Here is a 25,454-nt window from a genome sequence, read left to right on the forward strand (position 1 = left end):
TCCCTCCCTCCCTCCCTCCCTCCCTCCCTCCCGCTCTCTCTCTCTCTCTCTCTCTCTCTCTCTCTCTATATATATATATATATATATATATATATATATATATATATATATATTAGGAACGTTAGGCTTAACGTCTTGCTATGACAGACTCATACCCGTATTTCAGTGTAACGAGAAGGATGTTGCTTGGCACAGCGGAAGGTCAAGAATATGGGTTACCTGACTGTACGCCGAAGCATAGAACGCTAGGTCTAGCGCCGTGAACCAGCTACAATTGAAAAAAAGTGCCCATTGATCTCATTTCACGTTAAGCGGCGGGTAGCGATAGACGCCACAAAATCCAAAAAGCAAATGCTAGGCCTCGGTCTGCGGATATAGGATAGTTGCTGCTGTTATTCTAGGAAAGTAATACGCAGAGAGTACGACAAATTGTAATCGGAGAACTAGCGGCCCGCTTTATTCGACCGCTGGTTTACTCGACCAGCGGCCACTTGTTTCGAATACAGTGTGCGCGCTTTCAAGCAAGCCAACGCGTCACACGTTTAACAGCAAGAATGAGGGCTGGTTGGCACATTTCTGGTGGGCACATCCCCTGGTTGGAACAGCCAAACTGCCTGTTCAATTTTATAGACGATAGTCTTTCTTGGGCTACTTCAACGCAGAATTTTTTGTCTGTCTGGATGTCTGTCTGTCTGTCACTCAATTCAGCCACATGGCAAAAGTGAAATAGATTCTGCGCAAACGTTTTATTTACCTATAGCCAAATCTTAACGTCTAAGCCCGGTGTGGTTGTTCATACTTGTCAATATTTTTGAGCAACAACAACGCTTTACGAAAACATAAGGCAGAAAATCAATACATGAATGATATTTGTAGTTTTACTTTGTTAAAAAATTTACGAATGCTGGGTTTTTGCGAAAATAATGAAATACTGCATCAACTGCAGAAAACCGTCGCCTCCTGCTACCGGCTCTACTATAGCTCCTGGCGGCATTTGAGGAATAAAACGGAAACAGTAACGAAAGGTTCCACTAGATAGGTTCACGTTTCGCTGGGAGCGCTTGTGCAGTAAGGTAAAGTGGTTCTATAAACGTTGTATTAAGGTGAATCGATTCAGGCGCGTCTCCGCCGTACGGCGGAGCTGGCATCGAGGTGCGCGACTTGGAGCAGTGGAACGCGGTAAATTTAAACTGAATTGAGCTAACGTTTAGTGTGTTATCTTGGGAGGAAAGAGACGGGAGAGGAACAGCATAAGAGGTGAGTGGGAAAGAGAAGGAAGGCATTGACTTTGAGGGGCGCCATGTCGACTATCCTCTTCGGTCGACATTTGCAGCAAAAGGAGCATATGCGCGGCCATTTTCCCGTATTTCTTTACGAATACATGCCATGGACAGTATTTGTGAAGTAAAATTTTTATTTAAAGCTTGAGTGCAACACAATACACATAATACTTTTAGAAGAATGGACGAATTCTTCGTGTGGCGCTACTCAAGGGCTTTCAACATAATTACCTACTCTATTTACGACCTGTATCTGTTTGTGAGCTGCCGTCATGTAGGCCTCCGCAGGCAGTTTGATTTTTGGGCACATTGGCGTCCGTCGAGCATGTAAAATACCTAGAATGAAATGCTGCCCCCTGCCCCGCCCTCACATACTGAAACAAAGTAATTGTAGAACTGTAACGCCGCTCCAGAGAGTTATAAACTAAGAGTATCAGGCAGATAAAAAACAAACGTAAAAGTTGCGGCGTGAACAAAAAATTGTGATTTTTCAAATGTAATATTGAGGTTGGCCCGCTGGCGTTCGCAAAAAATATATAAAAAAAAAAACCAAGCGCATGTGAGCATGCGACTTGTGAGGATCGCCTGGCGTCGTCCAGCCTTGCGCCCCGCTTAAGCCACTTGAGGAGCTGGCAAAAAATACCAAGAAAAATAGCGAGCACACGTGAGCGTGCGCCTCGTGATGAGCGCTTAGCGTCGTCCAGTTAGACCTTCTAGAATAGTCTGCTTAGTGTTCATGGCTTGGCCTCTCGCGTCCTCTGCTCCTCACCAGTTCACGGGCATTTGCGCCTGAATGGGGGAGCACAGAACAGCTCGCGCTACAGACGTTGAGTTCGCGATACCGGTTGCTGTCCGTTCTAGCGGGTCCTAACGTGGTCCAATTTGGGGGAGATGTGAAAGCCTGCGGACAAAGCAATCCGGACCTGCCAGTCATGGAGAACTTTCAGCGGCAAGTTCGGAAATACATGTGAGGTGCAACAGCTGGTTCTCTGACGAAGGGAGAGGGGCCGCCAAGGGAGAGTGGCCTCCACCCTTGCGCTACTACTGAAAGCTGCGCCGATTTTTATTATAGGTTTTCTAGAAAAAGATTGGACTAGTAAGGAAAACGGCCCCGGCGGCGCTTTTCTGACGGAGGTGAAAAGCGAAATCGCCCATGTGTTCGAGATTTCAGCGCACGTTGAAGATCCCCCGGAGGTCAAAATTAATCCGGGGCCGTCCGCTACGGCACGCTTCATCGCCTGTGTGGCGTCGCCGCGTTAAACCTCACAATCAATCAATCAATCAATCAATCAATCAATCAATCAATCAATCAATCAATCAATCAATCAATCAATCAATCAATCAATCAATCAATCAATCAATCAATCAATCAATCAATCAATCAATCAATCAGTCAGTCAGTCAATCAATCAATCAATCAATCAATCAATCAATCAATCAATCAATCAATCAATCAATCAATCAATCAATCAATCAATCAGTCAATTCAAAATGTGGATTCCCGCTTCTTTCGTTAAGATAACCACTCTGGGGCTGATAATACCTTGACCTACATCTTGCATAAATGTTGGTTTCTCATTTGGAAACGACGCTACCGATTGGGAACCAGCTCAAAATTTTAAATGGGTGTATTATAGCTGTATTTCTAAGTATTCCCAAGTACCGCAGCCACGGATGCTTACTGATCCAAGGAATGTTAGAAAAATTATTCGAGAATTTCTTACGCGTAGAAGCAACAGTATTTATTTGTGTTAACGCGATTTTTAGTTTTGCAACTGGGCGCCATACATGCGCCACAAATGAACATCCTGAGAAATATTTTACGTTGAAACACTGAATTTCGTTCCAGTATTACTGCTATGTTTCGATGATCGATTTCTTCTCCGGTTTAAACCTACGCCAGTAATTTCAAATATGCGACTGTGCAAAGGCAAGTGCTTTTTGGCTTTTGCAAATGAGTGCGTTGTTTGTTTACTTTTTCAGTGGCTGAGGATATTTTGTGAACGCTGAATCTTCTAATCAATTTTCTGCAATAAGCCGAAATAAAAATGATGGTTGCTTTCATTATTAAAAGAAGTTGTGCTTTAGCTACAATTTTTATAGCTACTATAAATACCATCAGAGAAAACTGAAGTCAACAGTGTTAAAACACCTCGAGCTGAGGACTAAATTAAAGTACTCACCGATGTGCAAAAGAAGACATAGGGATGAAGCTGATATCAACGCCGAAATTATATTCGCCATCTATAAAAACAATTTAATCAACATACATTTTAAAACACAGACAAAAATGGCATCTAAAGGAGAAAAAGTTCATCGAGGTGGTCAACAGGACAGAGAAAGAACATTTTCCGACATAAAGAAACAGCGAAAGTGTGGCTTTAACATCCAGGTATGCCGTAGGCAAGATAAATGCATCACACCCAATTAAATTACAGTCCTTATTCCACCAGGCATGCGCCTTGCATCCCGGGCATCACGTTGGCGGAAGAAAAGCTCCAGCAGTAGCTATAATAAGCAACACTCTTAACAGAAACTCCATTAAAAAGGTAGAAACGGGTTGTATTTACTAACTCCTTGCGAACTTTACTTACCTTGAACGGCACGTAGGTCCTGCTACTAGAATAGAATTTAAATGCTGTCATTACTAGTCTAGACAGTAGACTTAGTAACTGCAGCTTGCTTGATAGTAATATTCACTGATAGTAACAAAATTATATAAATCATTGAACAAATATGTCCACCAGTTTTCCCACTCCAAATCACGACTGAAGGTTTTTTTGCAAATCCAGGTGCTGACTTGTATTTGCTGACATTAAAATGCATAATTCTAAATTACCGCGAAACTATTTGATTTTTGCGGCAAGCCCACTGACTCTACAAGAGGACTTCCTTCGGCTGGCTATAAAATCAAGAAGAGCAGGTGCATTTCTAAGGCAATTAGGTTATACTCGCGCTCCGTGTGCATCCCGTTGGTTTTCTGGCTGCATTTATTTGTTGTCAAAGTGTGACATGTGTGTGTTGAATGTGTCTCTATGTCGTGCGGCGCGCTCAGCCGATCTACATTGTCACCCGTTGCTTTTTATTAGGCTACACATCGCAAGTTAGTGAAAGCACTAAGTTCCTGGTTGATAATGTGACAAGTAACTGGTTAGTATTCTGTTATTAAGTGCCTCTAACTTTTTTAAGGGTTACAAAGTACAACTATGAAAAACATTCTAATGCAGCGTATGCCTAAGTAGCGTCCTATCCACGTAGGGTTGTACAGTGTGCACCGTAGCCGTCAACAACACACACCACTATACTCTCTTGCCGGCTACAATCTTACACAAGCGGATGAAGCAGTGACCGCTCTAGCTGTTGTAGAAACTATTGTGGCAGATATCGTAAGGGACTCTTGCGGGTCTGCCGGAATCTCGCTAAACAACGCCTATATACCGCGGCGCGATGTGTCATGCACCAGCAACCCCGGAAGATGCCAATCAGTTCCTTATAAGCTCCAGAACACCACGGACCCTGGAAACGTGGTGGTTGCCACATCGTCCGAGAACTTATCTACCGTGCGCGCGCAGAAAGCAGCGTTGCCGAGCACGAAACGCATGCCGTCGTGAGCTTCTTGAGCTGACTATACGCAGATGTATAGACCGTCGCAGGAAACACTACCCCCTCACCCCAAACGCCTACATGCAGAGCACGAACCGCATTTGAGCGCCCGGCATACAAATTCATTCTGACATCCTACCCTGCTGCAAATTTTTTCCCCTAGTTAGCCCTCACCACTTTGCCAATTTTCCGTAGAACTCGGAACCGTGGGACACTCAGTAACGGTTCCAAACCATCCACATTAAACTTTCATAAACCTTACCGTTTCTACTACAGAGCCTAGAAAATGGAGTTTAGCTGCATTGGCCTTGATGGCCAGCTCTGGCTGGTTCAAAGGGTTGTCATGCAGCCCGCGCTGAAGCCCTGTTTGACGCAAAGCCTCCATATAGCTTGAAACCAAGACCCTCTATTCCCATCTCTTGAATGGTCCACCGGTTGTCGGTTTGCCTCACTACATGGCCCAACCAAGTACATTTCTTCTTTCTTTATTTGAACTATATATCGTCTACTCTAGTTTCTTCTGTGATACAGGTAGCTCGTTTCCTGTCCCTGCGTGTTATTCCTAACATTATTCGTTTCCTCGCCCGTTGAGTCGACGTCAGTTTGCTTGCTAGTTGTTTAGTTAGGTACCAAGTTTCATCTCCGTATGTCCTCACCGGGAGTACGCAGTCATTGTATATATTTTTTTCAGTGACACAGGAAGCTAAATTCTGATTCTCTCGGAGTGCTTGCCGAAGGCTCCCCAATCCATACCTTTTCTGTGCCGAATTTCTGAATGGTAGTTGGGGTCAGCACTAACCTTCTGTCCGAGGTAACGATATTCTTTCACTTCTTCTAGCGTTTCATTTCCTAAGCTGAAAATGACGTTTTTGTATGCTTATTCCTCATTGCGTTAGATTCATCATATTTATTCATCATATTTCTAATAGTAGTTTATGAAGCATGGTTTGCATGTGTTCTGCAGTCTCACACAGCAAGTCTATGTGGTCCGCAAACCTCAAATGGCTCAACAATCTCCCGTTTATCCTTAATCTTATGCTTTCCCAGTCAAGCTTTTTAAATACCCCCAGACAAGCTGTCAATAGTTTTGGCGAGACGGTGTCTCTTTGTTTTACTCCCTTTCGGATGGGAAATTTATCGCTTTCGTTGAGGAGTGTTATCCTGCCCGTGCATTCCTTATGAATGCCTTCTAGAGGTCTTATGCAGGGTTTTTTTATTTCCTGCTGTTTTAGGCCTTCTAGCACGGCTCCGGTGAACACGGAATCAAACACTTCCTTGTATTTTATAAATGCCATGTAAAAGGGTTTAGTGTTCTCTGCGGATTTTTCTATCACTTCATTGACGACATGGATGTGAACCGTGATTGAGTACTCTTTCTTAAATCCAGCTTGCTGTCTGGGTTGTTGGGAGTCCAGGCTGTCACCTATGCGGCTAACTATGACTCTAGTAAACAGCATCTAAAAAAACTGAGAGTAGGCTGATGCGTGTGTAATTCTTGAGGCCTTTGAGGTCTCCCTTCTGACTAATAAAAATAATGTTGGCGTTTTTCTAGGCTATGGCCAGTTTTTGAGCCTTCTAGCCCTCCGAAAATAGTACAGTACGCTTCTACAGTAAAGCATCTCCTCCCTTCATCAAAAAAAACTCCCCCCACCTCCCCGAAGGGGATCGTGCGGAAATGCGAATGCATTGGGTGCACCGATGAGTGCGCTGCGGCAAGCAGTCACGGAGAGAGGCGTGCGCTCCACTGCATTTATATATATTTTTCCGAGCGCAGCGAGCGGAGAGAGGGTACGCGGAGAGGAGAGAGAGACCCGCGATGCGAGCGCCCTCACACGCCCGAGCGCGCTCCTCCTCTCCACTCACTCTCCGCTACTCCCGCCCGAGCTACCAGGTGCTCCGGTTGCTAGGCGCTCCACAGCTGTTGCTAGGCGCACGCCGGCCAACGCACGACAACCCCCGACTAAGAAATGCATTCGCATTTAAAAAATGTAAGGTTATGGCGTCGTTAACTGCAGCTTTTCTATTTTCATGCCGTTGAGAGCATTTACAACTTGCTTTTTAGTTAGTAATCGGACATCATAAGTTAAGCTTGTACTTTCAGTTGTTTCCCCTGGTCTAGCGTCGCTGGCCTACAGCATGGTGTAGAATGAGTTCTGTTACCTTTATTGTCTCGTCCAAATTGGGCGTAATGTTGCTGTGCTCGTCTCTGAGTGCGTACATCCTGTCTTTGCCGATAGCTAGCTTTCTCTAAATTGCTTTCAACCTTGCCCCTAATTGCAGCGTGTCCTCAATCACTGCCGTTTTATATGCACGAATGCCCTTTGTTTTACTTATGCTAATCAGTTTCGAGAGGTGGGCTGATTCAATTCGATTCGCCGCACTTAAAACGTTCATGTTCTTACGTTTGGCAATTACTTCCTCCGTTTTCTTTGTTAGTTTTCTGGTTTGTCCCGGCATGTTGTTTCTCCCACAGCATCTGCTGATTCACTGAGGGCTGCTGTTAGGTTGACATTTAGCCTGTCTACACTTACATGCTTCTGCTCGTTCGGAAGCGCAAGTATGGTTTGAAGAGTTATTTAACTCCTGCGACCAGACTGACTCTTTGCGGGGTTTCTTAGCTTTTACGAGTGTCTTCCTTTCTCCTTTGAGATTCAACCCCCGCTTGCATCTAACCATTCTATGGTCGCTGCTCCTAATATCACTCAACACCTGTACGTCTTGCACAATACATTGGGTTGTCACTTAAACTGAAGTCAATTTCGTTTTTTTTTTGTTGTGCCATCGGGACTTTTTTATGTCCATTTACTAATCTTTCGTTTATAGAAGGGTGTGTTCATCAACATCAGGTTTTTTTCTCTCTGGAAAACTCTTCATTTGTATCTCCTCAACTGTTTCGAATGTCTATTACGGAGGTTTCCACTGACCTTTCTCCCATTTGCTTCCTACCGATGTTTGCGTTGAAGTCTCCCATCCCAATCGTGAACAAAGTTGTAGCCTTTTTTATTGCTGATTCGACGTCCTCCTAGAATCTTTCTACGGTTTCGACAATCATAACTTGTTGCTGGAGCGTACGCCTGTACTATCTTCAACCTGTATCGCTTCTTAAAGCTTCATGACAGCAGCCGCAACTTCCCCACTAATGCTGCAAAACTCCTCCACGTTTCCTGTTTTTTCTCTTTGGATTACAGATTTACCCCATGTTATTTCTTTTCTTGGGGTCCACCATAGGAAAGAATATGCCTGCTGGTGAGCACTATAAAGCCTTCTCTTGTCCATCAAAGTTCGCTTAGCCGAGAAGTTTTTCGTCGTGGCGGACGTGTTTAGACGGAGCTGCGGGAATTTTCAAATTTTTGACACGAAATCTGCAATGTAAGTTGTGATTCTTTGGCACTTCTCTGTCATAAAGCTCTGAGATCCCTTGTAGCACTTTTGAACTTCCTAGCAGCAATGGTGTTACAGATATAAACGTTTTTCTTTGTGCAGCGCGTGGGTGGCCGCGTTGAGTCACACCTAGTGTCAAAGCAAGTAAAACAAGCCTAGCTAACTTCCTCGAAAAGGTGGCCCCTTAAAGGCTACGCTGGCATTAACGCGGGACTGCTCTCTGATAGTTTGACAAGTTGGATCAGCTCGTTAGGCGCATTTTCGGTAACGCTACAGCCAAAACAAAAGTCACCGTAGCCCTATTTGGCGGCCTGTGCGAAATCGCCGAATGAGAAAGTAATTAAACCGGCGGGGCATTTTAATTGAAATAGACTAAAACGCCATTCCGCTGCATCGCACAGGAAAAAAGAAACAAGGAAAGGCCATACAATAACACCGATCGTTGAAGCGCGATATAAAAAAGCCGCAGTAACCAGAAGCGGAACTGGCCCAGCCAGCGGGGTTAAATTTGAAAAAAAAGGAAATTATTCGCTAGGTAGGGGTCAAATACTGCTGGCAAAACTAAAGAAGACCTTCCGCAGCATAGGATACTAAGTAACGTAGGCAAAAATTCGTAATAAGGTCAGCGTTACTCCAGAAACGCCGCGCCTATTCCGGACTGGGAATAGAGGACCACTCAGGCACACAGAAAGCATCACTGAAACTTGATTAACTGGACAACCCCTGGGCGCACAGAAAAGTGCAACCACTTGCCATGACCGCCGGAGCAAGGGCTACCTAGCAACTACTGTTTTTATGTAGAAAATAGAGAAATAGAGTCTTCGTGACCCTGTAGCGGTCACTGTAGTTTAGGGGCAGTGCAGTCTCGTGGTCAATCCGCCGAACCAGTGGTGTAGCGCTTGCGGAAAAAGAGGTAGAGAAGCTGTTCCTTCTCGGAGGCAGCCTCTTCCGTCCCATCGCCAGCCATCAGCCACCGTCACGTCCCTGCCAGCGAGATACCACCTCAACGACTACAGCAACCTGCTCCGTGGCCAGCCAGAGAAGTACAGTCGGTAAAATGCTTGTCTATAACAGCGATTTCAACTTCAACCAGCTACATCCGAAAACTGCCGAAATATACTCGTTCCAAACATGTCGGAGGCAAAAGCGACGGGCTAGGACTTCAGAATTCCGCAGTAGTTTTATTCAAATCCCGCTCCGGCAAGGCAGGATAGGGCTGAGAGTACGAATGCTGTGTTATAGACAAGCCTTTTACCGACTGTACGTCTCCGTGTCACCGCATCAGCGATCGTCTCGTCGCGCGATCGGCGGCTGTGAGCGCATGACTTTCTACATGACTTTGTTTACTATCTTCCGCACTTGAGTGTTCCCGCATTTAGTCCGTTCGTGTGCTATAGTGTCTGTTCCGGCTTTGTACGTATCTCACGTTAATATATTTGTTGTGTGTGCATGTGCGAAAGCGTAGTCGAGGCTCGTGACTTTCTACGCAGTCCGGTCCAACATTCATAACAAAAGTGGCTAGCCTGCCAGAATCCGCATTTTAACATCTGTAGAGAGGATCCTTGCTATTGTTTCTGTTCGCATTTAGCCATACACCAAAATGTACATAGCCGGAATGGAAAAAATAATGAAAGCCGGACAGGGGCTAGGCTTGACCGGAGAAGAGCTTCGGAAGTACTTCGACTCCGAGCGCGAGAAACTTCAAGCGGAGTTAGCTCTGAACAGAGAGGCCAGGTGTCGATGTTGCTGTACTAGGACAAAGTGCTTTGCCCAAAGAAGAGGTCGCGGGGCAATATGAGAAAAGGAAGGATGAAGAGCAAAGGGAGGCATTCAGGGAGTATGAGAAGAGGAAGGACGAGGATGAACGAAGGACAGCCGCCCGCAAGAAGCAGATCGCCGCTCTGGAAGCACGCACATGTCTCGTTCGTCCTAACGAGCTACCTCTTCCCCCCGTACATGTGCCAGGCTTCGAACCTAGCAACCCAGTGCCTGCACAAAGAGAGCTTGATTTACAAGCATCTTAAACTCACGGCGAGAATGTAGAAGGTGCTGAAGCCGACACGGTGCAGGGTTCGTTTATTCGAGAAACGAATTCCAACAGTGGCCTTATAGCCAACAGTGAAAAAGGACTCCCAACCATCAGTGAGACGTTCCCGTTCTCACAACCGCTATCGCGGAAACGAAAGAGCCGGAAAAGTCTTCGATGCATTTGTCCCCGGAAGCATCTGTCTGTGCACCGCATAGCAGCCTATCCCAACAGCGAGAGTGTCATGAGATTGTTAAACGTTGCGAGAATAGATGTCTGCTTAAGTTGATCCGGAAGAACAAATGTCATGTGACGCGCCAAGCGGCGAGATTTTCAACAGGCTCATTACTCCGTAGGAGTGTGAGGTTGGACATCTGTTACGCAGGACCAACAACCGCTATTCACCTTTCGGCGCAAAGTGTCATTCAGCTTAAAACCCCTCTACCCAAGCACTTGCGCGATCCGGTTAGAAGAAGGCACAAATGAAGAAAAAGGCCACAAAGGCGCAAACAGCGTATTATGTTGCTAAGAGTTCAAGACAGGCCTTTTCTTACCGGATCGTCAGAACACAAACACGCTCCTAAGAGGCGCAGAAAATGAAATCAGGGGATGTTTCACAGCAGAGGGTCATGCTGCCGGACGCGGAAGAGGCGCTGAATTTCTTAGGAAACCGTAGGGTTTTCCGGGAAACACGCATGCATGGACATGGAAATGACTCTGAATAACGATTTCCGACTGTATATAGCTCCTTGGGGGGAAAATCTTACTGCCGGCCTGCACGTGGCCCCCCCTGCCGGCGGACTGGGCTGTGTCGGTCGGTTTCGGCTGTCCTGCTTTGGTCCGTCGCAATGGCAGGAGTCAGTGGTGTGCCAGGCCCACTGTATTGGGTATTCAACGCCCATGGGAGCTTGAGCAACTCCCAGGCACTCTGAGGGCAAGTGCCTTCCAAGAACACCGATGCGTGATGCGGACGCAGGCCCGGACAGCCTGGGTGGCTACCGAGGTTGGTGCTTGGAATGGTAATACGAACAAAATTTGCGGTCGCAAATTTCTGTGGATCAACTATGATTCTCTTTGGCCGGGGGCGGTAACGCGCCCCTGTAATCCAGTGTGGTGGAGGCCGGGGGGTCAATGTTGCGAAGTGCAACTGCACCAAGCGGTACAGTTTGTGTTATAGTGGCGCACGGCTGCTGAAGCAATGTGAGCGCTACTATGAGGCCGGGGGAGTGGCGAGCCCCTGTAACCGCAGCTAGGAAGGGGCCCATAAACACGAACCGATCTGCTCGCCGAGGGAGGTGACGAGCCCTTGTAACCCAAGTCATAGGGGTACATGCGGTACAGTTCGTTTTATCGTGCCATGCTGAAGCATGGGTACACACAATGAGGCCGGAGGTGTAGCGAACCTCTGTAACCGGAGCATGGAAGGGGCCTTTAATGCGAACTGGTCTGCTGACCGAGGGAACTTGATGAGCCCCTGTAACCTTCAGTCTTGGGGGCGAGAGTGCAGAGCCACTGGGAGTTCCTCAGAGGATCCCTTTTATCCCGAAAGATGGTATTTGTGGAGCAACTATGACTCTCTTGGCTAGGGGAAGTAGCGAGCCGCTGTAATCAAGTGTGGGAGGAGGCCAAAGGCTGGGGGAGGTAACGCGCCCCTGTAATCCAGCGTGAGAGGAAGCCAGCGGGTCAATGTTGCGACGTAATCACTGCGCTCAAGCGGTACAGTTCGCACGTAGTGTTGGCGTACCATTGCTGAAGCAATGGGTAGACCAGTACCGAGCCGGGGGCGTGCACACCCCTGTAACCATAGCTTGGGGCTCGTTCTGTTGAACTTGCGAACTGGTCTGCAGGCCGGGGGTTGTGACAAACCCTTGTAACCTAATGTCATAGGGGCCAGAGCGTGGAAGTACGGTAATTCCACGAGACCTCCTCGAGGAATCGGGGAGGCCGCACAATCCCTGCCCAGGGAGCGTGCAAAACGGCCGCCACTGCGGAGGTTCCTGGTACAACTGGAATCAGGTCCTACGCGGAGGTCGGGCGGTCGGGTGTCAACCCGGCACTTGGCAATGCGATTGAAGCAGGAAAGCGTGTCGAGATCGATCAACTATGACTTTCTTTGGCTGGGGGAAGTAACGCACCCCTGTAATCCAGCGTGGGAGGAGGCCGGCGAGTCAAGTTGCGAAAGTAGCAAGTGCCGCAAGCGTACAGTCGTTGTATTGGGAATACCGGTTAAATTCGGGAAACCGCTACGGGCCGGGGGACTGGCGACCCTTGTAACCGCAAGCTTTGGCGGGGCCAGCGACCTGATCGCTATAAGTCGGGGGAAGTGACATACCCCTGTAACCAAATGTCATGGGGGCTAGATGTTGTACAGTCCGTATGAGGCCGAGGGGGGGGGGTCGCGTCCCCCTGTAACCTTGCTGCGAGGGGCCTATAGACTGATCTTCTCTGGCTGCCACGGGACGTGCTACCAGGAGCTACTTGGTGTTCCGCACGGGGAAAACGAGGAAAGGTGAGGTTAGTACACCGACCGGGGAAACTCTCCTGGCTTAATAACGGCTAGTAGGCCCGGACCGATCTCCTCTGCCGAGCCGCCCAGCCCAGCGGCAATGCCACAAGACTCTTGTTCCATTGAGCGAAAGAGTAGGCACAGAGGAGGACATAAGAAAAGGGCTTGCAGAACAGCCCTGTGGGACCCTTGCGAACGTGGTTGGCTTGCCAACATGGATTTCAGTTAACGTTCACGTACAAACTTCTGGTGTCCGGAGACCGTGAAAAGCAGGTGTTGCAAGTACCCGTGTATAGTGGAAAGCTTCACTGGTGATTCATGAGTACCTTGTGCGGGACAGTTGATCGAGGACGTTAGTACGCATCGGCCGCAGAGCTGGGGGTCGGGGGGGGGGGGGGGGGGCCGACCGTCGCCACTAAATAGGGTACTTCCTGTTTCCGACAGTTGGGGCCCAGTTATCGGACCCTATGGGTGAGCGGTAACCCGTGGCAGGGGCCGCATATTTGGCAATTGGCACTGTCTGATGCCCTCGCTGAGCAATCAGTCTTGGAAGAGAGTCAGACAAACGGATTGGGGCAAAATTGCTTCCCTCATTCCCACCCTTTTTCCCATAACCCATCCCGATTTCCAAGTTCCCGTTCCAGCAACCCACCCTATCCGGCTTTTTCCTAGGGGGGACAAGAGGGGTCCCCCCGGGGTCGTCCCCCTGGCGGTGGGTCGCAAGAAAGTCTTTCCCGTTGATTTCTCTCCACCTTCGTGTGGACAAAATTCTCTTTGCCGGTTGGCCTGTTTTTGAATTGTTGTAATTGGGTATAACCGGTTGTACTTCGTGTGGTACCGGGGAGCTATTGAAAGCTCCATTTACTCGATGTATATAGCTCCGTGTGCTTTCTTTTGCTCTTGCACTTAAGCATTTTCTGCAGTAGACGTTCCCATTCGTTAGCTAGGAACATTTTCGAGTTAATGCGTAACGGTACTTGTGAGCTAGCTTGAATGAACAGCATGAACTGTTTTTATGCCATGAGAACTTTTTATAGTGACTTGCATGCATTTTTGGTGCGTGCACTGTTTTTACTTTTTATGAACACGCACCTAGTGCCTGTTCTTTCGAGATGGATTTCGACATGCCTGTTCTTTCGAGATGGATTGGTGTTCAGTCCCCCTCTGCGACACTGACTCCATCACCACTTCAGCACCTGCTCACCATCAGGGGGGAGGTCGTTTGATCTCAACCTCCTAGAGCGCGGACCCGGACATGGGTCGTATTAATAAACGTTTACTCTATCTCTCTCTCCACCAACAACTTCTCTAGAATAGTTCTTTCTAAGAACTTTCTGAAGAGGGGGGCAGTATAGTTAAGGGCCAGTGCAGTCTCGTGGCCAATCCGCCGAACCAGTGGTGTAGCGCTTGCCGAAGACCACGGGCCAGCAGGAAAGGAGAAGAGGTAGAGAAGCTGTTTGTTCTCGGAGGCAGCAAGACGGCCACCCACGCGGTGTAGGCCCGAGGACCGTCGCCGGCTCTTCCGTCCGAGCCACCACTCGGGCTGTCAACGAGACGACGGCCGACAACGGGACAAGACGGGCTGCGCCCGTCGGAGTGAGCGATGTTCCGGTGGCGTGGAGCGCGGGCAGCGAGGCCTCGCCGTGGCGCAGGCCACGGCAAGGCCTCGGCGTCAGGCCACGGCGAGGCCTTCCGTGCCGTCGCTAGCCATCAGCCACCGTCACGTCCCTGCCAGCGAGATACCACCTCAACAACTACAGCAACCTGCTCCATGGCCAGCCAGAGAAGTACGTCTCCGCGTCGTCGCATCAGCGATCGTCTCGTCGCGCGACTGGCGGCTTTTTTTTGCTATCTTCCGCACTTGAGTGTTGCCGCATCTAGTCCGTTCGTGTGATAGTGTCTGTTCCGGCTTTGTACGTATCTCACGTTAATTTATTTGTTGTGTGTGCATTTGCGAGAACGTAGTCCAGGCTCGTGACTTTCTACGTGGCCCGGCCCAGCATTCATAACAGTCACAATGTTTCCGAACTTTAGAGCATAGGGTGGCCTAACTTTTCCGCCGTTTTGGCGCAGCGCACAAAAACAGTTTTTCGGCTTAGTAAAGTATTAAAAGGCGAGGAAGGAGTCTAGTATAACATCAGCGGCCTTTTTTGGCCAGCTGAGCTTGAAACTACCATTTTTGCTTACTTTTCCAACAGCCGAACGTCAGTGGATCTCACCAGTAAGCCAGCGCCATAGCTTGTTCTTTCAGAACCGCGCGTATAACCTCTTTTTCGTCTGGCTCACTGTACCCAACCCATGCAAGTATGGAGTGCTAGCTGCTCCGGGAATACCAATCATTCCGGATACCTAAGGGCTACACCAGAAAGGTTCAGCCATGCTACGAAGTGTCTTAGGGACACAAACATCACTCCCTCATCAGAGAAGAATCTGGCCCCCCTGGTGTAGTAGTTGGCTGCCACCTTCCATCACTAATCAACTCAACTCTCGGTGCTTAGTCTCCAGCAGCTGTAGAGCACCTGTGCACGGCGGCGGTCATAACACCGATACAACGGAGAGTGCTAAGCATCCCTGGGTCCGGAAAGGCCACCAATAGAACTTGGCCCTGTCAACGTTCGACGCACGCACCTTGTCTAGTGACAGAAGATTAGCTGTGCTACTAGAGGAGCTCTCGTATATATTATGTACTAGCAATGAGTCAATTTTTTTTCTTCACAAAACCCTCAATTTGGTGCTCCCCCGCATGTTTTCAAGATGGTGGCGTTTACCTTTTAAAGAGGTACCGAATTGGTTACATTGACTTGAAGTTGAGCCTCGTGACATCGCAAATGTATGGACGGTTCTGCATGCGTTAGGTTTTCTCCTGTGCGATAAGAAAACCGAGACAACCTTATGGGTTCAATGATGCGTGATATATATATATATATATATACAGGGTTTGGAAATGAGGGGCTCGTTAGGAAATACAGAAAGAAACGCCGGCAGTCTACAACGCCAAAGAAGGCATAGGGGAGTGGTTAGACTATTTTTTTTACCGTTAGTGATGTTACATTATATCTATATATATATTTTTATTACTATTAATTAGGTGAGAAAGAAAGAAAAACACGTGCCCAGAGTGGGGACCGAACCCACGCCTTTCGATTAGATCTCGAATGCCTTACCAATTCGGCTATCTGGGCGACTGTGTTCTGCTTCACTTTCTGGGCTATTTATATTTACTACAACTGTATCTGACGCTTGAGGGTGGTAGCCAGCGCCACTCAGACTACACGGGGAGAAGGGGACCTTCTTTTTTAACCCCCGGGGCGTGACGCGAACGTCTACAGCCTGCCATGGGCGGTCAACTGGCGGGAAACCCTCTTATGCTACCTTGGCATCAAGGCTGCCAGAACCGAGGCCCTCGCTAAGCTTTCGCACGATAATAGGGTTTGGAAATCAGGGGCTCGTTAGGAAATACAGAAAGAAACGCCGGCAGTCTACAACGCCAAAGAAGGCATAGGGGAGTGGTTAGACTATTTTTTTTACCGTTAGTGATGTTACATTATATATATATATATATATATATATTTTTATTACTATTAATTATGTGAGAAAGAAAGAAAAACATGCGCCCAGAGTGGGGACCGCACCCACGCCTTTCGATTAGATCTCGAATGCCTTACCAATTCGGCTATCTGGGCGACTGTGTTCTGCTTCCCTTTCTGGGCTATTTATATTTACTACAACTGTATCTGACGCTTGAGGGTGGTAGCCAGCGCCACTCAGACTACACGGGGAGAAGGGGACCTTCTTTTTTAACCCCCGGGGCGTGACGCGAACGTCTACAGCCTGTCATGGGCGGTCAACTGGCGGGAAACCCTCTTATGCTACCTTGGCATCAAGGCTGCCAGAACCGAGGCCCTCACTAAGCTTTCGCACGATAATAGGGTTTGGAAATGAGGGGCTCGTTAGGAAATACAGAAAGAAACGCCGCTTCTCCCCGTGTAGTCTGAGTGGCGCTGGCTACCACCCTCAAGCGTCAGATACAGTTGTAGTAAATATAAATAGCCCAGAAAGTGAAGCAGAACACAGTCGCCCAGATAGCCGAATTGGTAAGGCATTCGAGATCTAATCGAAAGGCGTGCGTTCGGTCCCCACTCTGGGCGCGTGTTTTTCTTTCTTTCTCACCTAATTAATAGTAATAAAAATATATATATATATAATGTAACATCACTAACGGTAAAAAAAATAGTCTAACCACTCCCCTATGCCTTCTTTGGCGTTGTAGACTGCCGGCGTTTCTTTCTGTATTTCCTAACGAGCCCCTCATTTCCAAACCCTATTATCGTGCGAAAGCTTAGCGAGGGCCTCGGTTCTGGCAGCCTTGATGCCAAGGTAGCATAAGAGGGTTTCCCGCCAGTTGACCGCCCATGACAGGCTGTAGACGTTCGCGTCACGCCCCGGGGGTTAAAAAAGAAGGTCCCCTTCTCCCCGTGTAGTCTGAGTGGCGCTGGCTACCACCCTCAAGCGTCAGATACAGTTGTAGTAAATATAAATAGCCCAGAAAGTGAAGCAGAACACAGTCGCCCAGATAGCCGAATTGGTAAGGCATTCGAGATCTAATCGAAAGGCGTGGGTTCGGTCCCCACTCTGGGCGCGTGTTTTTCTTTCTTTCTCACCTAATTAATAGTAATAAAAAAATATATATATATAATGTAACATCACTAACGGTAAAAAAAATAGTCTAACCACTCCCCTATGCCTTCTTTGGCGTTGTAGACTGCCGGCGTTTCTTTCTTTCTATATATATATATATATATATATATATATATATATATATATATATATATATATATATATATATATATATATATATATATATATATATATATATATAAGGTTAGTAGAGACATATATATATATATATATATATATATATATAAGGTTAGTAGAGACAGAGACAAACGAGAAAGACGTAGAAAATAGAAAAAAGTTTAATGACGTTTCAGGGAGAGAACTCCCTTCCCTGAAACGTCAGTAAACGTTTTTAAACGTTTTTCTATTTTCTACGTCTTTCTCGTTTGTCTCTGTCTCTACTAACCTTATTTTTTTCGCGCTCTGTGTAAGTTTTTATCTTTTCAGACTATATATATATTAAAACCTCGTTAACTCGAACTCGCATATCTCGTAAAATCGGCTCAGTGGAAATTTTGCGCGGCACCGAACCATTTCCTACACGTCCTATGTATTTGTTGCCCTTTATTACGAAGTATTTTTTGGCCAAACTGCGGATATCTCGAAATATTGATTGAGAGTGGAACAAACATTAAGCCGCCGCGGACCGCTTCACAAGATTCACGCGATGCTGCCACGACTATGTCCCTCGATTTTTTACTCGTTTAACCGCGCTACCACAAATACGATGTTTTCCCCGAACGTGAACTCTCAGCCTAGGGGCATATAAACTTCGTCAAGCAACCTTGTGGCATGTCATGTGGTGGCAGAGACATGCGCAGAGGGCCAGTGTACTACAAGATAGAGGCAGAACTGCTCGATCCGTGCGCGCAATCAAACGGCCGTGATAGAGGTGTGTCATGCGTGGGAAAACCCAACTGAGAGCGCGGGTTCATTTTGCCATGAAAAAATTATATGGAGCCCAGGCGTTCCTCGGAGAACTCCTGTTGCAGCCAGCGCCACCTATAAGTTTTTAAATCAAACTAAGCAGCAAATTGAAGGGTTTTATAAACCTTTATGCCATAAAATAAAGAAATAAGACTATTAGAGGTAACAAATAAGGATTTAGTCAAAAAAGAAATCTCCTGAAGCATTTTTTGCAAAGCACTCAATATTTCAGACAATTCGCGCAGCTTTGCTTATCTAAAAAATTCGCGCATCTCGAAATATTTCCCGGGTGTTACTTCTTCGAGTTAACGAGGTGATGCAGATTATTACTTTTGTGGTAAGTGAAACAGTAAAAGCCTGCACTTTTGTTTGTACAGTTCGTTTCCTTCAGTGTACAGACAGGTTGGGAGCATACGCACAGGTTGGGAGCATACGCACAGTCAACGATTTTTCTGTCTTCTCGCAAGCGTTCTTAATACAGCTGATTTATTGATAATACTAACTTCATTTACGATTGCCATGGTGGGCTGCTGTTTGAGAAAAAATTGACACTACATAATCTTGCGAGGTATCAGCAGAAATATTTAGGTCAGCACCGCTACTATAACGTTATCTTTGAAAGAATAAGGGAAATCCTATGCTGTGCACCCGACATTTGTGAAGTTTGGTGCTTTATTATAATTGGGTCACCTATATGATAGGAACGCGGATAACAAGCATTGACGGCCACCGTAAACAATTCTTACAATAGGCGACAGGAACTCTCGAAAGGAAATACATTGAAGTTGATTAACGTTGTTGGCGCAATTTTATCCTCCTGTTCAGGTTTTCGTTCCAAGAGGACCTGTTCATCGCACAGTGTGTGTCCTAGAAACGATTATATTCTTGAGCAGTCATCTGCAACACTGTAGTGTCGCGTGGACACTCAGTATAACACTTTACAGTTCAGCACCACAACGCTAAATAGCAATACTCGTTGCGCTGCCGCTACATACTTGTGTAAGAACATTGTTGTTGTAAAGAAAATTACAAGTTTAAGTGCGTCTTCTGGGTTATAACAATGTTTGTTGGGATGAAAGATTCCGTAAGAAACGGAAATTTGTGGTCACATTTTTTTTCCAAAGTAAACTTTGGCGCCCAAAGAAGGAATCATTCTAAGGAAAGTAAAAGAGCCGTAAAGTTCCAAAATTCTTACCTGAATCTGTGAAGAAGCTGTTTATTTGGCTCGTCCCGTCATAAAAGTGGTTCCGAGCTGTTTATTGCGGGCCTTTAAAAGTCCTGTCGTGCTTCGAATTCGAACAACAAAAAAAGAAGTTTGAATTTCCCCAAACAGATTATATTTAGATTTCTAAAAATAGCGTGATGTTTTGTCTCTATTTACGGTTCTAGGAAATGCGCCGTTTTCCTAATGGCTCACGTCACCTTTCTCCCAATTTTGAAACAAAATAATGGCGCTGCGCTGCAGGGTGCGACTAGTTGGTAAAATTAAATGTACTATAAAACCACAATAGAGTTTGAGCGTATAACAGGAGTAGCGTAATGGGTATAATAAACGAGCAACTAAAGCTGGCCCTCTTGATACCCTTGTCTCTCCATGCGATTGACCCTCAGTGCAATTTCCTATTTCCGCGAGGCCTACAAAAGCAAAGTGAGGGTGTTCTTCAACGACTGCGCCTGAACCTTGCCTTCACTCGTGGTTTTCTTTTTAAGATAGACTGGGTGGACTCGCCGTTGTGCCCGCAAAGAAGGCATACGGCATGTCTTGTGTTACTGCCCGCAACATACAACTCAACGCGAAACAGCCAAACGAACTCTGAGGTGACTGCTACGCGGAAACTCTTGGAACTGCACCACTTTCTTGGTGCGTGGCAAAATCACGCTGTCGCGGCGTGAGGGACAACGGCTCGTTTAACTCTTTTGTCTGACTCAGGATTTGCCGAGGTTGTTTAAACCGGTGTTGCTTGCTCACTGCCATTTATTTATTATTTGTTAAATATTTATCCACGGTGAGTAATTCTGTTACGAAGGATCCCTTAAACGCCGATTTTAAGGAGGCACGGCTTAAAAAATGAAAGTTATCTCACACATTTAAAAAATAAAGAAAGCCATGGTCCCCTCTAAACCAAACAATTTTTTTGTAACCGCACTATAACTTTATCTGGGAAATTCCTAACATCTTATAGCAAACACGTACTATGCATCTGTGCAAAGGCAAAATGAAACAGCAACAACTTATAATGGAGATACAACTTGCCGCCTTTTACAGCCATGGTAGCAATGTGCAATATAGGCAGTGTAAAATAGGACGCCTGGAGAGAGAGAGAAAGCTTTAATGAATACTATAGAGGTTGGCCCCAGAACCGGCGGGGCTTGCTACTTCAGATGTAATGAACATAGTGGGGCGAAAAAAGAAAGGAAAACGGGGGAAGAAGTACGCAGAAACAATAAGAGGGAGAAGGAAATGAAATCAGTTCGGAGCGTAGAAAAATATGCACTAAGAGAAAACAAGATACGTGAAAGAAACATACATTGCTTAATACACAATGTAGACCAATACATGAGAGCGTTAATGTGCTACTCGGTAGGTGCGGTACATTTTGATTGCCTACGGAGTAGGCGAGGAAGATTTAGAGAACAGGAAAGCTAGCCATCTTATATTGCACTGGCCAATCTTCGACAGACGGTATGGGCTGCTCTGTTGGCATTGCTCGCTTTCCTATGTGCCGGCCTTGGCCTAACGTGGCGTCTTCCGGCCCTTGCTGTTCAACAGTATCCGCCGACGTACGTAGACTGAGAGCATTGCGTACGTTTTCCAAAGGGTGCAGCTTCCTGACCTTCAACCTCAAAGTTTGACGCAAGGCCTATTGTACTATGTTTCGCCTCAACGTAGGTAGCCGTTGAGTGGAACCTTACCACATCCGAGGCAACGTCATACAAATTGTACTTTAAGCGCCTGTTAGACCTCAACAGGCGGGTTTATACGGTACCATTCTGAACATTCTTCCTGAGTTCTCCCTTCTCAGCGTTTGTGACACCTGCTTGGAACGATTTTACTGCATTGTGGAATCACACTCTGGGACGTGTTATTCTTAGCACTGATGGCGATGTGGACGATGGTCTGACCTCCACATTTGTGGGACCGACCCTCACACCAACGTGAATATGGGCTCGTAGGGCCACGTAACTAAGCGCAAACCGTCACACATGTTATGTTTGCAACTGCGTGCTCTCATCATCAGTATCATTCCTCTTCCTTACCATCTTGTCCGTACTGTTTACGTTATTACAACTTGGCCGATACTACCGTGGCCCATACACCAAAGCGAGCATGCGCACTTAATTTACTAACAGCAGGCACTGTCGAGTACACGCCTGCTTAGACCTAACCTTCAGATTTGAGGCCACACAAACTTGACTGCCTTCCAGAGTAAAAGTAGACTGAATACTTGTTTCAATGACCATGGATTTACGACGCTGGGCCTCAACGCGGAATATTAGGCTTAACCAAACTACGTTTCAGCTAAATGCTAGGTTACCATGAAGCTGATAATTACATCGTGCCTTGCAATGATATACGCATTCTAAGTAAACTCCTGTGCAGGCATAATACGCGCATTTAGGTGTAACGTTGGACTGTCGCATAACGGCGTCGCCTTCTTCCTCTGCTGCGGATCAGCCTTTACGCAAACGAATTATAAACTGGAAGGTTCAGTACGCTTCACAGAACAGGGTGTGAAAGAAGCTCCGCAAATTGTCTGGCGAAACAGGTAGACGTACGGTATCTCGCAATTAAAAGCTGCCGAAGAAATAATGTAACACGAGAAACTGTAAATATTATTCCGACAGGAGTCTTGTGCAAACGACATCAAAGCTGAATTTAGTGGAGTAAACAAAGATAGACACGAAATATGGTGTGCTGCACTGACATCACGGTCACCAAACTTAAAGAATGGCGGCATGAAAAGTTGTACATGGTTAAAAGAGAAATAAATTTACAAGAATAACGCGAGAAAAATTGGTTGCGGAAAATCGTTGAACGGAAGTGGTTAGAAATTTTGGAAGAATCCTTTCTCCCGTTGTTGGCATAGGGAAGTTGATTCTGAACTGAACCAACAACCACGACTTGAGCAACTACATATGATATCGTATGAATGGTTTCACTTGACTGCCATTGTCACTAAGACGACCTCGTTATACAGCGCACGAATGAAAGTGTGCGCAGAAAGCGAGCTGTAATAGCGTTAAAAACGTCGGAGTTGTGATGCTTGTTCATTGTTTGCTGCATACAACAAGTAGGCACGTACTGCTGCATAGCTCTTTGGTTGTAGGGTTTAACGCGCCGACGCAACACAGGCGATGAGGCGCGCCGTAGTGGAGGGCTCCGGATTAATTTTGATCACCTGGGGATCTTTAACGTGCGCCGAAATCTCGTACACACGGGCGTTTTTGCTTTTCGCCTCCATCAGAAAAGCGGCCGCTGCGGCCGGGAATCGAACCCGCGACCTCGTGCTCAGCAGCGCAACTCCTTAGCCACTGAGCCACCGTGGCGGGTTGCATAGCTCTTTAAAATGATTAATTTATTGCAGTGTCCCTCCCAAAGTTAGTTATGATAGTGGGAGCGTTGGTTCACATCGCGTACCATAATCCGCTAAGACTTGAAGCATTTAGAAACCTTCCGTATGGTATCATTAGAGTTATTTCCGTTGAATTATATGTTCATGTCGTAGTAAATATATCACCAATACTTAACAAAACATGTCTGTGAGGCAGTTCTTGCCAACCAATTGCTTAAATACAGATTATAAAAAGAAGCAAACGTGCGCATACCGGCACTTGTATAATTAATTATCTGCCTGAAAATATTTTTTTAGCATTGTGAGTAGTGTGAAGAAACAAATTCTTCGTGGCCTATAGGTTGTTCGGCATGAAATACGCCGTCAAAACGTTTTCATAACAAGAAAACGATGTCTAGCACAACACATTGACCAGGTAGGAAGAAGTATGCCTACACTTGTCTGCTAATGCTTAAGAATTCCTATTCTGCCTGTCCTGTTGTGGGTTCTTCACAGGCCCATCTAACTCTGAGAATCCATATTGAGCTGTTTGGCTCAATATGGCTCCGGCAATATATGGATCAATAAGCCATATTTAGCCGAATATGACCCAATGAAATCTCATTGGGTCATATTCGGCCAAATTTGGCATCTGCGCGCCTCGTTCGGCTACATTGTCCGTAGTTCTTTTTTTTAAACACTGTGATGTAAGCATATACTAATAAAAGAAATACAAATTTGTTAACATTGTGAATTTTGCACTTTTGTAAAAGTGCAGGGCCTTACATAAATGATTCTTTTTTATTATTCTTTGTGCTTTCATTTGTTTTTGGCTGTTTATTACTTTTGCGTCCATCACGTGAGGGCACTGTACATTATAGATATTGTTGAAGTTTTTTTATCACTTCTGATTGTTCCTTTTCCTGACTGATATTGTCTACTTACACTACATATTTTTTTAACTTCCATGATTGTTCCTTTTTCTGCAAATGCATTGCAAATTTTCCTGTCTCTTTTAACAAGTTTTTGTTCATCTGGTTAGTTGTTCAGTTTTTAGTTTTTCTTGAATGAAAATCAACGCTGTCGGTGAATCTGCACCAACTAGCAAAATAACCGACGTAACTCAATTTATTTCTTCTTCATTTCGTGAGGCCGGCGCATACCACACCAAAATTAAATTTCTCTTTCTGTTCTCGTATTTTTAAATTTAATGTGTTCTTTATATTTCCATTCACGCTTGGTCACTAAATTTCAATTCACTTCAATTAAAATTCCGCCAATAATCTCAACTTACACTGAAATGATAGTCTTAACGTATCTAATGATGTTTCGCGGGCAAATAAGAGGCTTACATGATTTGTGCGGGGGGTACATGGCAAAAAATGTTCACACTTTTATAAAACCATGCACAGCCTTCGTAATTAGGATAAAGTGATCCCCCTTCTCTGCTTTTGAGTTCTTAGAACAAAATAGTTCGAACAAGGGAAAGTTTCTGTGTGAAGTTTCCGTAAAGTGCTTTTTGTTATGCAAGCCGAAGAAAGATTGCCAATAGTTGTGTATATTCTTGTAAAGCGATGAGAAACCTACTGCCAATTTGTGAAATATAAGGGGCAGTCAAGGCCTCAGAGATTTTAATTAAACGACCATTTGTAACAAAGGCTTCAGATGTTCATTGCTTAGTTCACATCGATTAGAATATATCGGTATGGTACGATGTTAGCTAAACTCGCTAATAGTTTCTTGTTTTTACGCTGGCTAGAGAAGTTAATTATTATCGAGTCGTACAGCGGCGATGCTCACGGCGGCGCAGACAACCCGTAATCAGCTAAGGTGAAAAGCAAAGCCGCTTCTGAATTTGCCTCCAAAGTGTCGGTTGCTGTTATTCATCTTTAAAATATCGAATGCGGGATACATCCTGTTTGCTAAGCATTGAATTTATTTAATGCTTTAACCGTTGATGCATAGCGGTTTATGCATTCAACGGTTTATGGATACTACACTCACGCACCAATAAGCAAACATAAGCGTCCTTCTTTTTCCATGAAGCAGACTTAGGTTTCGTGTGTATTTTTTAAGTCTTTGCAATATTCCGCTTTAGGTGTTCTTGCATCTCGAGAACTAAATTCTGCACTTGATTATGTTGGGATATTTTGGTCAGTAGGGATGTTCCTACTGCTAAAAAACGGCCTCTTGCGGGTTTCTGATCTTGAAGAGGCGGAATTCCTCCATGTGGAAAACAACGGACAATTTGTTTTCGCCAAAGAATAGAAGGACAGCAATGACGCTCGCGCTGACAGTGTCTTGCTTTTGCGTACTTTCCTGCCGCTCATGTGGGTTGCGGCACGGCGATAATTAACATTTGACAAATTAATCCAGACCTTTGTGCAGGATTCTGTACAAAATGTGTTCGCCGGAACGTCCTTTTTGAAATGTCGTTTCTTCAGAACTGTGTCAGCTGACAGTGACTCAGGCATGTTTACAATGCATGTTTACGGCCAAAG

General features: G+C 45.9%; 1 protein-coding gene and 1 non-coding gene across 2 annotated transcripts in view; both read right to left on the reverse strand.

The window, feature by feature from the left end:
• Nucleotides 1-19,692, reverse strand: part of LOC144137644 (uncharacterized) — a 42,338-nt gene extending 22,646 nt beyond the window's left edge. Inside the window, exons 1-2 of the mRNA XM_077669583.1 lie at nucleotides 19,596-19,692; nucleotides 3,464-3,524 (exon numbers count right to left, since the gene is read on the reverse strand). Of these exons, the coding sequence (XP_077525709.1) occupies nucleotides 3,464-3,524 (61 nt within the window). The 5' untranslated portion in view covers nucleotides 19,596-19,692. The remainder of the gene's footprint in view (nucleotides 1-3,463; nucleotides 3,525-19,595) is intronic.
• Nucleotides 15,907-15,978, reverse strand: Trnar-ucu (transfer RNA arginine (anticodon UCU)). The gene has a single exon. It is a non-coding gene; the product is annotated as a tRNA-Arg (tRNA).
• Nucleotides 19,693-25,454: the final 5,762 nt, after the last annotated feature.

This window comes from Haemaphysalis longicornis, unplaced genomic scaffold (assembly GCF_048455015.1).
Source record: "Haemaphysalis longicornis isolate Haplotype H1 unplaced genomic scaffold, Haemaphysalis longicornis Haplotype H1 scaffold_43, whole genome shotgun sequence".
In the NCBI taxonomy this organism is placed as follows: Eukaryota; Metazoa; Arthropoda; class Arachnida; order Ixodida; family Ixodidae; genus Haemaphysalis; species Haemaphysalis longicornis.